Source organism: Rhododendron vialii, chromosome 13a (assembly GCF_030253575.1).
Source record: "Rhododendron vialii isolate Sample 1 chromosome 13a, ASM3025357v1".
Lineage (NCBI taxonomy): Eukaryota > Viridiplantae > Streptophyta > Magnoliopsida > Ericales > Ericaceae > Rhododendron > Rhododendron vialii.
The window spans coordinates 23,834,452-23,849,672 of NC_080569.1; the positions used below are offsets into that span (position 1 = coordinate 23,834,452).

General features: G+C 36.9%; 1 protein-coding gene and 1 pseudogene across 1 annotated transcript; both read left to right on the forward strand.

The window, feature by feature from the left end:
• Positions 1-3,340: 3,340 nt before the first annotated feature.
• Positions 3,341-5,319, forward strand: LOC131313384 (putative cysteine-rich receptor-like protein kinase 23). The gene has a single exon (XM_058341675.1). The coding sequence runs from the start codon at positions 3,582-3,584 to the stop codon at positions 4,341-4,343; it is 762 nt and encodes a 253-aa protein (XP_058197658.1). The 5' UTR covers positions 3,341-3,581; the 3' UTR covers positions 4,344-5,319.
• Positions 4,271-14,804, forward strand: LOC131313381 (cysteine-rich receptor-like protein kinase 10; annotated as a pseudogene).
• Positions 14,805-15,221: the final 417 nt, after the last annotated feature.

The window sequence follows — 15,221 nt, forward strand, 5'->3', positions numbered from 1 at the left end:
ATCATTCATACCTTCAATAAAAAAATTGTGTATGTCTCATTTGATGGGGCGGCCAAACAAGCCAATTTTGTAGCTTCTTGACACATATGGCTAAGTCTTAATGCCTCAGATTCTTCTTTGCCATCGTCATGCACCAATCCTTGGGAATCAATTATCCTAAATTTGTTGGCCTTTTGCCTCCATCGTGAAAGAATAAAATGTTTCAGTATTTCATCAACGTCTAGTCAGACGAACACTTTCAAAATGTGCGCACACAATATCCCAACAAACTCAAATTGTTGGCATTCACACTTACCCTCATAGGTTTGCGAATCCAATGTCACCTCGAACTTTTCAAGTTCATCATCTTTTGACTTCATTACGAAAGATTGAAAACCATTCCATTTCTCACATTTTCAACTTTGTAGTTGAAGACTTTACTCCATGATTCCTTTAACTTGTTGAAGACGTTTCTAGTATATATTTTTCCCGCATGCTTCAACAAAAATTCATGGTCATTAACAATCCTAAATTTATGTTCGAACTCAAAATCTTCATCATTTTCCCTTTTTACAATCCTATTCAAGGCTTTCTCATACTGCACCACAAATTCTTTGAGATTTGACATATGAGTTACAAACCATCAAAAAATGAGTTAATACCCTCACTACGTCTGGTAGTATTCATACCGGCAAAGAATGTACCACGATTATAAACGGGTACCCATGATTCACGAATATCAAACAACCCTTGAAGCCATTTGTTGCTTTCTAACTCGTTTTCCTTCATCAATAACATTCATCTCCCTTCAAAGTCCTCTTTCTTGTATGTCTCCTTAATACATTTTTTCATATTCTTCTTGAATTTTGATCTCTTGTAGTACACTTGTGACAACTTTTCAACAAATTTCTTCTTAATATGCCAAAGACAGAGACGATGACGGGTGTTGGGAAAGACTGTGGCAATAGCTCCTTTCATTTCCAAGTCCTGGTCAGTGATGATAGAAGTTGGAGGACGTCCTCCCATAGCATCAAGCCATGTCCGAAACAACCATTCAAACGTCACCTCTGTCTCGTCTTGTAAAAGTGCACATCCAAACTGTATCGACTGCATGTGATGGTTTGCTCCCATAAATGGTGCGAAAGGCATATCGTACTTATTTGTTCGATATGTTGTGTTAAATGTGACCACATCTCCAAAATAATGGTACGCCATGTGAGATCGAGAATCCATCCAAAAAAAATTAATTGCCCTCCCACTTTCATCATATTTTTTTTTTTTGAACACACTTTCATCACATTGAATCACATAAAAAAAATTGTGAATTCTGTGCTTGTTTGCTCTTAAAGTAGTCAAGAACTGATTGTGCATCCCCGCAATCTAGGTCTCTATGCCTCATATTCCTCAAGTGATTGTAGCAGTCCCTATTATCAAAGCCAATGTACTCCTCACCAAAAATTGAAGGAACTTTCAAAATTCCTATATTTTCTTTATGAAATACCTCAATCAAATCCTTAACTGCTTTGGGCATGTTTTGATTTGACGTCATTTTCATCCTTTTAGATGGAGTCACTAGTTTGTGGTTGTGATGTTCATCGAAACCTGTTACTTTCCATTTGTAATTTCATTTGTCAAGCATAATCCGCATATGAGCCTTGCATCCACATTTAACGGTTGAACAACTTTTAACTCTTTTCTTTGATATCACTTTCTTTTCTCCAACTGTCTCATCATTCACCTCCACGATACTCTCCTGCTGTTTTCTAGCAACATACTTTCCTTCTTTTCCGCAAACAAATAGCACCTTAGTGACTTCATTCGACCGGTTTCGTCCTTTGCCTGAAGCCCGAGTACGAATCCAAAATCCATTTTCTTGAGCATAACATTCGTAGTATTTCCGTACTTCTTCAATTGTCTCAAAATACATTCCAATTGTTGGTGTTGCTAAACCTTCCACAATATTATCTACAGTCTCGGTATCATCTACTTTGACATCATCTAAACCCACTAACTTCATTGTTCACCCTTCAGTTGCCTGCAAGAAAAACAAAGGAAATCCATATAGTTATAAGGCAAATGATACTTTTTTGATTCTTTGTAAAGTAATTAAGATGTGTATTTTTTCTTTTAAGGTCTCACGTTCGATACCTCTCATGTATCATCAATTCTTATGAGTTCGTCTATATAGGACATTGCCCTAATTTTAAACGGGCTATGTGTCAGCAAACGATAAAATTGAGTCCCTAGAAAATAGTCAATGTATGCTTTTATTTAAAATTAGCCATGGGAATAAAAATAAAGAAGTTTCTCATAAGTGTCTTTTCTCGGTAAATGAACCACTAAATTTTAGTTTTCTTGCAAAAAAAATTTGTCAAATGAACACTCACAGGAAAATATATATTTCTTTTTCCTTTACTTTACTTTACTTAAGTTTTTCTAAGAATAACTTTCCAGTACAATATTTTTGACAACTGAACGGAGCCTAAGAGAGAAGAGTACAGTCAAGAAATTAGGCTTAGACTTGGTCACAAAAGAAAGCAAACTCATAATAGCAAGGGAAAACTAGAAGAACAGCATGTTCCTCTATCTATACCAGATTCGGGGCTAGGCTAGTCGCATCCCCGCCTTGCAAATTGAAATTCCACCACCGCACACACCTGACAGTACCACCATAGCCATTGCCATCGCACCACCACACAAATTCAACTCAATTAACACTCAGGTGGATGTAAGCAACTGTAACAGTGCACTTGTGAGGGGTGAGAGATCCTGGACCTGTGGTGAGGAGTGCTTCTACTATGTGTTCAAAAAAAAAGGGGGAGAAATCGGGTCACCATGAATGCACGGCCCAGAATCAAAAGTGGTCAAAAATTCAATTGTAACATACCGTTTTGTTCGTCTCTCCAAGGTGATCGCAGTGGTATAAAAATCGAGGTGATCCGAACAAGGGGTGGAAAGCACGAGCAGAGGGAAGGGAGGTATGTGGTGCTGATCACCACACGCGCAAAATGCGTCATCAACCTGGTGAAGGCGAGATCAAATTGAATAAGAGAAAGGGGGTTATCTAGTGTAGCTAACATTGGGAAAAGATTGTTACAACGGCATACTCCAAAACTAAAAAAGTACAGGGGTATTATAGTCATTTAATATTTTTTGTTAACGGAGTTAGAGTTGCACTTTACTCTAAAATCATAAGGAAACAAAGTGATCATTATTGAATCACAAAGAGATCATCTGCAAAACGGCCAAACCACAGGGAGATAATTCATACTTTATCCTAACAAAAATCTTAGTAACGGAATTGAAAAATTATTTTCAAGGACGTGATCACATAATCCACTCCCATGGCCCATCTCTCTCTCTCTCTCAAATACTTTTCCAAACCAAACACCCCCTCGTTTCTTGTACGAAGGAACACTACAATTTAATCCAATTGATACAATACGGCCGCATTGACTCACTTCCAAGTCGTCGGAGCTACAGCCATGGATAATTTTGCCAATCTCCCCTCTCCACCACTCATTTCTTCGATAACCCTCTCCCAGTCTCCATTCTTATAACAAAAAATTGAAACTCCCGAAATCCTTCCCAGGTGCTCCACGATGGCTAATTTGCCCCATAAAATGCCCGGAAAGGCTCTCTTTGTTTACTCGATGTGCTTGCTCAGCCACATCCCAATAATCAAAGCTGACCCAACTTTCCGATCCATAGACTGCAACTCCACCGTGCCTACCGACCAGGCCCTCTGCCCCGGCGTCACCACGGACGTGTGTCGCGACTGCATCGATTACGCTAAAAGAGATGCAGCCGTACGGTGCCCCGGGTCGAAGCCGTTCTCGATCGTGTATGACGAGTGCACAGTGAGGAACTCCACGGTGTCCGCCCCAACAATCAAAGGAGCTGACCCAACTTTCGCCTACATCAATTGCCCAAACACAACCCTCACCACAACCGGCACCTACGCCCCAAACAGCACCTACAAAACAAACCTCGACTCCCTCCTCTCCGTTCTCTCCTCCAACTCCAACAACGCATTGGATGGATTTTACAACTATACTGCCGGCACCAGCGCCCCCGACGTCGTCTACGGCCTCTTCCTCTGCCGCGGTGACCTCACCGTCGCCGCGTGCCGAGAGTGCGTCACTTATGCTTCCAGGGATGTAGTCCAACAATGCCCCGGGGCAAAGCGGGTCATAATCTGGTACGACGAGTGCATGCTAAGGTACTCCAACGAGTCTATCTTCGCCACTCAGGAAACAATGGAATGGGTAGTTTTGATTAAAATGGAATGGGTAGTTTTGATTAATACGCAGAACGTGTCGAATACAACCCATTATAGCGAAGTTTTGGGCGAGGTATTATAATGAACTTCTTTATACAGAGTATGGATTCGAAGTAGGTGGTGTTCCGGTTTCTTAAAAAAGAATTTTTAGAAAAAATAAGGTAATTTCAAGCTCAAAAATTATGTGTTTACGTAAATAATTTTTCTATCAATATGAATCTTGTTTGATAGATTTCATTGAGATCTTTTAAACGGTGCAAAAAAAAATTAAATTTTTTTTTATTTTCATTATATTTAAGTTTGAAATTACCTTCGTTTGAAAAAAAAAATACTTTTTCTAAAAGCGGAACACCACGGTACTCACTTGTGTGATTCTCTATGATTGAACAAGAATACGAACTCTTTTCTACTGTTAATTTTGCTGTTCTTTTTTTTGTCTCTGAGAAATTTTTAATGTTCTAAAAGTACAAGTTATCAAAAAAAATTTACAAACCACCTCTCCAGAATCAAATCAGAATGCTAGGATACTGAGTCATTGACACGTGTTTGATCAAATTGTATTTGTCAAATTGACGTAGAACACGTAGAGGTCTAATTTAATGATAAATTGGACCAGTTGAAACCTCGGAAGTCCAAACGTTATTTAATTGCAAATTATCCAATTTGATAACTTTCAAACGAGCTCGGATCCGACCCAAATTTGGTGGGCTGACTTATTTTCACGTTGCGGTCAATACTCACTACCCTAAGTCGTGACTAGTGGTGTTTTTCGGCTTAATTCCTTCGTTTCGGCCTCAAATTGAACATTTTTGCTATTTTAGAAAATATTTATTTTGTTAATAACTCTTAGCGTATAATTCCGCATAAGTTTATTCTTTTTAAGAAAGTCTTATTTTTCTTTTCTTTTTTCAATTTTATTATTTTCCCCAAATTTTAAAAATTTTGGTTTTTAAGTTAGGTTTTGTTAGGGTTACGCATTTTTCCATTAAAATGAGTTGTAACTTAATGTTAGAGTAACCTTTCAATCAATAATATTCACTTTGTCTTTTTCCCTTGTAGATTCGAGTTTATCATTTGTTCAATTAGTACGCAACTAATCTTTTTATTAAATTTGCTGCATCACAAATGTAATTTCTTCACGTGACCAGCGGCATCTTGGGTTTTTTTTTTTTTTTTCATTCGACAAATCTAATCTACTTTATCTTAAGAGACTTGAGAAGAGGGATGAGTACTTACCGTAATCGAACCATACCCATGTACATGAGAATATAAGAGAGGCGTCTATGTGCATGAAAATATAAGGGAGGTAAATGCTTGCAATCTGCATCTTGTTAATTTGACTTTTAATATGTAATCATGCATCTCCAATCTCTCCTTGGAAAACAAATTTTTTTTAATCAAATACAACTTTTGCTGACCTATATATGTACCATTTTAAGGACTCGTTTTGTAGATTCTTGTTAAGAAGAAATTAAATAGGCATCTTGTTTAGAACCCATACTTAAATTGTCATTCTTAGTGGTTTGAAATAAGGTGGTCCTTATTTTCAAATAAGGTTGTCCTTATTTAATTAAAATAAGGACCTTTCCATTTCTCCCATTTTCCGTTTGAATTTTGATGATCCAAGCCGCTCAATGTGTTCAGAATGTGATTTTAAGGATATCCGCGAGGAATCGGCAAAAAAAAAAACCGGAAAGGTCTTCATCCGAGCAGTTTTAATTTGAACCGTTTGATAAAAAATAAATAAAAACTGCTCGGATGAAGCCCTTCCCGATCTTTTTTTTTGCTGATTTCTTGTGTGTACCCTTAAAATCACGCTTTGAACACATTGAGCGGCTCGGATCATCGAAATTCGATCGGGAAAGAGAGGTACTTATTTTATTAAGTTAAGGTGGTCCTTAGGAGAAGGGGACTAGTTTGAATTATTAAGTTTCCATCCTTAAATTGTACTCCCTCCGTCCCTTTTTAAGTGTCCTGCTTCGTAACTCCAACTTATTAAAAAGACATCATCATTACACCTTTCACATCAACTTTTTCCTCCACTTTCTCTACTTACCTATCATCATTACACTTTTACTCACTAACTTTTCAAAATAAAATATACTTTTAGGGATAAAATAGACAATATACCAACTTTTACCCCACTAACTTTACAAAATTGACATTTATTAAGAGACAGCCTAAAATGAAATACTGGACACAAAAAAAGGGGACAGAGGGAGTATATTTTTCCTATTACATATGCCCTTATAAATCTAATAACAGGGGTGGAGCTACCTGGTGGAGGGGAGTGGCACGTGCCACCCCATTTCAAAAAAATAAACCCAAAAAAACAAAAAAATTCTTCACAGTTAAATGTTAAATGTTAAATGTGAAAATATGAGAAGTTTGCGGATAAAGTACTTTGGTTGAGTGTCTAAAACACGTGCCGTGTTTTGTACAACAATTACGCGAGTTCGAATCTCCCAGGCGCCATTTTTCTAGAACTCTCCTCTCAACCACGTGCTGTGTGTAAATTTTTCCATAATCTCCCGACTAATTGGAGAGGCAAGTGACTCAATTGAACATTAAATTTTTCCCTAGTACGAGTTTTTACGGCATGTTTTCTTTACAAATATTGGTGTGTGCGAAAGAACATATAAAATAATTTCATGAATATGTCAATTTTCATATTTGTATGGATAAGTTACGGATATTACTCATTTTTTACACTTATAGTGAAAGAGCGATTCTTCATTGCCTCCTGCACTCCTTAGAGCATCCATAATGTAATAATTAAAATCAAAATATTGCTAAAGTTAACAATATGTGCTTAAAAAGTGCTCACATTGTAATAATCAAAGTTAGCAACATCCTAACTAATAATCAAATTTGGGCATTTGAATAATCAAAAGTAACAATGTGGGACTTTACATTGCTAACTTTAGCAACCCTCTAAATAAATAATCAAAATCTGACGTAACAAGTTTTGATTATTCACTTTTGATTATTATATTGCGGATGCTCTTATACTCCCTCCGTCCCTTATTTATAGTCCGGTATTTCATTTTGGGCTGTCCCTTAATAAGTGTCCATTTTGTAAAGTTAGTGGGTAAAAGTTGGTGAATTGTCTATTTTGTCTCTAAAAGTAGATTCCATTTTAAAAAGTAAGTGAGTAAAAGTGTAATAATAATGGATAAGTAGGAAAAATGGAGAAAAAAGTTGATGTGAAAGTTATAATGATGATGTCTTTTTAATAAGTTGAAATTACGAAGCAGGATACTTAAAAATGGACGGAGGGAGTAGTTCTTAACTTAGTTTTTTTTGTGATGCTTGTTAAGGGAGAAAGCATAAATTAAAGCAGCTGCTATTGGAGCTTTTTGCCAATTTTATTTTGTAATGGTACTCACATAGAGGGGGTTTGGGTATGGGTAGGGGTCACGCTCACTTTCAAAAACATAAACTTTTTTTATAGACTAATGTAGATTTCACAAAAAATAAAGAAGAAGAAGACAAAACCTAATTTTATGACTTTCTATTTTATTTTCTTTCTCATATTTTTCCAAACAACATGTAACTAGATTTTCATTAAATGGTGTCACCTCCACACCTGAATTCTGGCTCTGCCCCTGCCTAATAATATGATTGGACAGCCGTGGATGGTAATTTGTTTGTATTCCTAGACATTCATTAAAAAAATCACTCAATTTTATTTGAGTTCATTTTTTAGATTTTGAGTTTGTAAGAGCAACTTTATCAGTTGAGGTAAAATAACTATTTTACCTAAGCAAAACCTCCAAATGAGCATTACACTAGATTAGGTAAAGGTTTAGGCAAAATCCATCTATGAACAGTGCTTAGAGCATCCACAATGTAATAATCAAAATCAAAAAATTGCTAAAGTTAGCAGTGTGTACTTAAAAAAGTGCTCACATTATAATAATCAAAATTAGTAATCTCCTAATCAATAATCAAATTTGGGCATTTAAATAATCAAAAGTAATAATGTGGGACTCCAGATTGCTAACTTTAGCAACCCTCTAAATGAATAATCAAAAGCTGACGTGGCAAGTTTTGATTATTCACTTTTGATTATTACATTTGATTATTACATTGCGGATGCTCTTAGGTAAATATACCTAAGCACTATTCACCATGTGTATATTATTTTATTAATTGTTCTCTCTCTCTCCCCCTCTCTTCCTAGAAAATAAAAAGAAAATAAAAGTAATAATATTTTAATAAAGAATAGGTTAAATAGATAGTATTAGTATAGTGTTGAGAGAGATGTGAGTAGATAATTAAAATGAAAAAAGTATACTATTTACTAGCATTTTTACCTAACAATTAATAAAAGGAGACAAATACTTTGTCGAATCTAAATTTGTTTAGGGCAAATTTCACTAACCTCCCCTGAAGTTTCTGACACGAACAGAAACCTCCCCTGAGGTTTCTGAAATGACACTGCCCTCCCCTCTTTTACCTGACAATACCAAGGGACCCACCCCCCCCCCCCCCCCCCCGGTTAATTGCACGTTAGAAAACGGATGGAAAAGGTGATTTCATTGAACTATACTTTTTACAATACCTTTAAAAGGTGATTTCAAGAAAGATTAAATTGATTGGCTATGTTGTCCATCGAGAAGGAATTGGAGAAAAAGCTTGACTATGGAGACTTAATCAGTGCGTTTGCAGCAAAAAATGCGAGAAAAATAATTTTCAAATGATGGATTTTGAGGTATGGTAAATCTTTTGTATTGGTTTTTTCTTTTTTTTATGACTCTTTGTAGACCACTTTTGTATGAAAAATATAGGGTGGCCTCATTCAAGAAGTTCGCTTCCGGCCTTCAAAACTTATGAGCCGGCCCTGCTTGCGTCAGTTGGGCTGGCTCCCACATCGAAAATTTGGGTGTTTTGTATGTATGTGTTTAAAGGGTCCATTATGCTTCTCTCTAGTTAGCAATTGCCTAGATGAATTGGTATGTAAAATTACCCTCTTATCCTCGTTCAAATCTATTTAAGAGGAAGCATACAATATATATACACCCAAAAAAGAGTGTGTATTGTAGCTTTTTCCCCTTTTACATAATTTACAAAAAGTGTACATGTATTTCGGGACACCAATATTATGAAAAGGAGGAAGTATTTAATCGAATCATAAACCCACAAAAAGTTTACGTAATTATATTATATAGTTGGCTCCCTCTTTATCAATTTTCTGCGTCTGACACAAGGTGGGATCGAGTATGAGAGGCCTTAACCTCCTGTCTTTTTGGTACTTAGTTTGGTTTCTTTATTTTCTTTGCAGTATGCATGGGAAAAGCTGATTTTAATTTTGATATCTTGTTCACTTTCCGCATACACTTAACTAACAATTAGTATGAGTTTCACTTGAAAAGGTAATGAACGAAATTGCCGCTCGGGCTTCGAGTGATGACTCCGGTAAGAAATTCGCAACTGGAGAAGCCAACTTCTCATCCGTTCAATTGGTGTATGGACTAGCGCAATGCATGCCAGATTTGTCTAATACTGATTGCGATTCATGTCTCCGGAATTCTATCTCGAAGTATCTTTATCAATACTGAGGAGCGAGAGTTTATTTTCCAGACTGTTTTGTCAGGGGTGAGCTGTACCCTTTTTACGACGCCAGCGTGGGTGCTGTTCCGCCGCCACCACCACCTTTGCCGGTCCTCCCTCCTCCTCCTCCTATTACGACTTCTACAAGGAGCCCTGGTAAAACTTTCTTTTGTAAAGCATGGATCTGGGATTTAATTTTGAAGTTTTAATAATTGTTCAGTGACCTTATCAACGATCTGTTACTGTTAGTCCTTTCGTTCTATATTTTTGGTTCTTCTTTTATTAGAGGAAGAGCTACACGAACGGCATGTTTACCTAAACTCCCACAAAAGACCAAGAATAGTGGACAAAAGCCGAATATCAATTGTGGTTTCCAAAATGTGACCGATATTTCCTGGAGTTAAATGAATTGAAGCAATTCGCTGTTGACTCATGTCGGCTTGTTATAAATTGAAATCACTGCACGTTACCTTACAAATTAACCAAGTCTGAACACACTGTCAAAGCTCGTTAAGTTTTGAAACGAAACTCGAACTACTTAAGTAACGCTTGTTTTAGCTTGCTCGACCTTTTAAACACCTTACTAGCTGAACCTACATACAACGGTACTAGAATCTGATTGTTTGCTGGCTGCCGCCTTAGTGAAGGCTACCTTATGTCAAAACTTATTTACGGACCCACCCGGCACTGAAAAATTTGTCCTACCTAATGTGCATGTGTGAGGAAAGTTTCCGACAATGACATCTCAAAATGTGGGAGCAAACATAAGCGAGAATTTGAACTTAAAAAGGAAAAAATTAAAAATACCTCCTTTAGCAAATTTTAATTTTCCTCCTAAACTATTCTTCCGTTATTCAATTAGCATCCTACCGTCTGATTCTGTCAAATTGCAAATGAAATTTTTGCTAAGTTGAGCTTACACAAGGGGAGGAAAACGTTAGAAGGCTGATTTGGAATTGAGATGGGTTAAGTTAGAGGGATAATTTAAAAATACCCTCCATACTTCGACCTCAATGTCTAATAGATACCCAAACTATAATAAACTTCAATTAGACACCTTCATTATGAAGTAGTTTTTCAATTAACCCCCAATCATCTAAATTCGTCAAATACCCAATTACTAATGAAAATAGCTGAATTGAAAACATCTAGCCGTTACCCAGCAGGTAAGACATTGATATTGCAGTAGTATGGATTTGAACCCTTTTCTTCTAACTTTAGAAAGTTGTGATAATGAAAGCCCGTACGGAAATTTGAGAGAGAGAGAGAGAGAGCATCCAAACAAGTATATAACGGAAAAATAACCCCAAGTTAATTAGCCATTCCTGTTAGTAATTCCCAGTTAACCCACCGCTAAAACATTGATTATCTTCTGAGTTTTCGTTTCTGAGTGAGGCTTTTGGGGTTTTAACAGTTGTAGTAGTTAAAGCCACGATGGATTTGAGCCCTTTTCTTCTAACTTTAGAAAGTAGTGATATTTGAACACATTTAGTTTTCTCAAGATATTGATCAGCTTAATTAACGCTAGTTTTAGCTCGGCTCGATTGTAAAGAAATAAAACTTGATATATTATTCACCATTTGCAATCAAGTTGAAGCAACTCAGTACGCTACTTGAATGAGATTGTTTGCAGTCGTAGTGAGTGCTACCTTTTGTTAATGAAAATTGTTGATGACAGAATTTTTTTAATGCAGATGGGGGAAAGTCATCGCCAGTACTAATCATTACCATTGTAGTTCCAATTGTGGTTGCTATTATGCTTTTCATAGCAGGCTTCTGTTGCCTGACAAGGAGGGCGAAGAAGAAGTATAGTTATAACAAAGAAGACAAATATGGTAACAACAAGGGAAAATGAACTCTTGGCTAGACCTAACTAAAGAAAGAATGATAGAGACCAAAAAACTTCTTGTCCTTTCTTGGTTTTACCATTTACTATTGTTCCAACTTTTGATTTGTCCAGTTGGGGATGACATGTCAACAGTGCAGTCTTTGCAATATGATTTGGGTACAATTCAAGCTGCCACAAAAAACTTTTCAGATGATAACAGAATCGGTGAAGGTGGATTTGGTTCAGTCTACAAGGTTTTTTCCTCCAAAAATCATCCAAAATTTTTAGAAGTTTTCTTACTTCAAATCTAAAAGTTTCATGGGATGTTTTGCATTCTCAGGGCTCACTTCCAAATGGACAACAGGTAGCTGTGAAGAGGATATCTCGAACGTTAGGGCAAGGTGTACAAGAATTCAAGAATGAGGTGTTGCTGGTAGCCAAGCTTCAACATAGAAACCTAGTGAGGCTATTGGGATTTTGCTTGGAAGGAGAAGAAAAAATACTCATTTATGAGTTTGTGCCCAACAAGAGCCTCGATTACTTTTTATTCGGTTTGGCATTCTAAACAACTCTTCGTATATTTTGCTTGTTACTAATTATTTTGAACTTCATGCCATGGATGTTATGTCTCAACATCCAATAATGTTTTACCCTCAAACACACAAGTATATAGAGCTGAATGCAAGGCACGCAAAATGAATCCAGTGTTGAGCAGCATTTCACATGCATGCTCATAGATGAGACCATTTTAATGTGTTCTTTTGCTTGTGTCTCAATTTCGAGAAATGGAATTAGAGTATACACATTCGTCCAAAGCCTAGTTCTTTGTTTCTAACTTGAACTTGCATTTGGATTGATCAATACACAGATTAGCAAGAACAGATTCTGGATTGGTCAAGGCGTTACAAGATTATTGGAGGGATAGCTCGAGGGATGTTGTACCTTCATGAAGATTCCCAACTTAAGATTATCCACCGTGATCTCAAAACGAGCAATATTCTATTAGATGGAGATATGAATGCAAAAATTTCAGATTTTGGAATGGCCCAAATTTTGAGAGTGGATCAAACTCAAGGAAATGCAAGTGAAATCGTTGGAACATTGTAAGTTGTGTTCACATAACCGTGTTAGGTTTTTCCATACCTTTGATTAACGGCACTATATGCAATTTCTATTTAGGTAAAATTCCATGAAGACCCCCTCTTCTATACCTGTTTGCCACGGTGACCCCAAAACATTTTAAACAGTTCACACAGACCCTCTTATTTATAACCATTAACCAATTAACACCCTTTTGTTAAAAGACCATTAAGTGCCAACAAAAGAATGTTACGAATTGGAAAAAATACCCTCACACACACACACACACACACACTCTCTCTCTCTCTCTCTCTCTCTCTCTCTCTCTCTCTCTCTCTCTCTCTCTCTCTCTCTCTTCTTATACCCAAATTAAATTAAATTACCACTGTTTTGACTCACCCATCTCATCCCCCCCGCCTCCCAAGCCAAATCAAGACAAATTCTTTATTTCTTCAACCGCCCAACAAATAAGAACAATCTTTCAAACACTTTATGAGCACCCAAATACATTATTGACATCACTCGCCAACAAGTCAAAGCAAATTTGCTAATTGAGTTTTCACCTTAAAATCAAACAAGCTTGATTGGAATAAGACCATATGGTGTTGGTGTTGGTGTTGGTTTGGGATCGGCTGTGAAGAAGTTTTAGGGCAAGGGACGGAGAGAAAAGCTATCGCTAAAATCTATTTCCTAATTCAAAGTCAACCTTACAATATAATGGAGATTTGAAAAATGGCCGTACCCACTTACACACACACAGGGGTAGAGAAAGAGGGGGGAGGGAGGGGGAGAGAGGGAATAGGTATTGGTGAGATCAGAGAAATGGAGAAAGAGACAGAGCATGAATGATGGTGTATATGTACAACGGTGATACAAAATATTGATAAGAGAGAGAGGGGTTCAATTTGTTACTTTCCTCAACGACCCAGATGTAGAGGTGGTGGGTATGATGGAAGAGTAAGAGAGGGAGAAGAATGAGGAAAGAGAAGTATATTCGGTCACTGTGGTCGACTTTTATAATTGAGGGGGTCAGCATGAGTGATTTTTATAATTTAGGGGGTCAGCGTGGGCAATTTTTAAGGGATAGAATCATTATTTATCTCATTCTATTAACAGAGTTAGCCAGTTTTTCATTTCATATAAATGGGGGGGTCTGTATGGGCGATTTTAAACGTCAGAGGTCTCCGTGGGAAACAGGCATAGATAATGGGTCTTCGTGGAATTTCACCTTCAATTTATGTATCAACACAACTCTTCCAAAAAAAAAATCCTTGGGCTCAAACATAGGGAAGGAAATATAATGAGTAGCTTCCTAATGACAGCTTTTGTGCTTTTTTGTCCAATAAGATTTTGGCGCACTGTGTCCTCGATTGGTTTTTGTCATTAGGCAAATATCTTATTTGTCTTGTCTTCTATTCTATTGATAAAGTAGAGGTTATTGCGGGCTTGCAGTGGTTATATGTCTCCAGAATATGCAATGCATGGACAATTCTCTACCAAGTCTGATGTGTTTAGCTTCGGTGTCTTAATTTTGGAGCTCATAACTGGCATGAAGAATAATAGCTTTTGCCAATTGGACATTGCTCCGGACCTTTTGAGCTACGTAAGTGATCAACCTTACTACTCTCTAATTATGTACGTTATTCCTTTTTTGTCTATCTGTTTAAGTGATGTATGGGGAATTCTTGCAGGCTTGGAAGTTCTGGAATGAAGGAGCACCGTTGCATTTGATGGATTCAACGCAGAAAGGTCCTTATTCAAAAGATGAAGTCATTAAATGCATCCATATCTCATTATTATGTGTTCAAGACGATCCATCTGCCAGGCCCTCCATGGCAACTGTAGTTGCCATGCTTGATGGCTATTTTGCTACCCTGTCCCTTCCTCAACAGCCTGCATTCCATGGTTGGAGTAGAACAGGCTTGGAGTTGCACAAGTCTAGGAGCAAACCGTTAGAGTGGTCTATGAATGAAGTTTCAATTAGTGAGCTAGAACCTAGGTAATTTAAATACACACTGTGCTAATATAATGACTATGTCAGGGGAGAATAAGAAATAGATAAGCAACAGTTTCTCGTGATCTTTAAAGTTTTACTCTTTTTAAGGTGATTTTTCTTTTTGTTCTTCCTTTGAAACAACCAAAAATTATGCTAGTCAAACAGATTGTTTTTGCCAAAAGACCTACAATCTTGCAATTGGGTATAGAAGTGGTTTTTCTTGAATAATGAGAAGCATTGATTTTACGCATCGTCTAAAAAAAGCATTGAATAGATTAAATTAAACACCTGTCTAAAAAAAGCATGTAGTTTTATGGGACCTTTAGATTAAATTAATATTTTGGTATTTTTCCGTACTTTCTGAATTGTTCTTGGCCTTCACATCAAATTTTTTATGTTAAAAACACTTTTGCTACACGTTTGCGAAAAAAGAAGAAGAAGAGAATTAGATTCTAATGAAGTGAGATTAAGACGTTTGGTTGGGGCAACCACTGAAACAA

Bases quoted from the DNA above. Each gene is read 5' to 3' on its own strand.
- LOC131313384 (XM_058341675.1), top strand. From the start codon at position 3,582: ATGGCTAATTTGCCCCATAAAATGCCCGGAAAGGCTCTCTTTGTTTAC.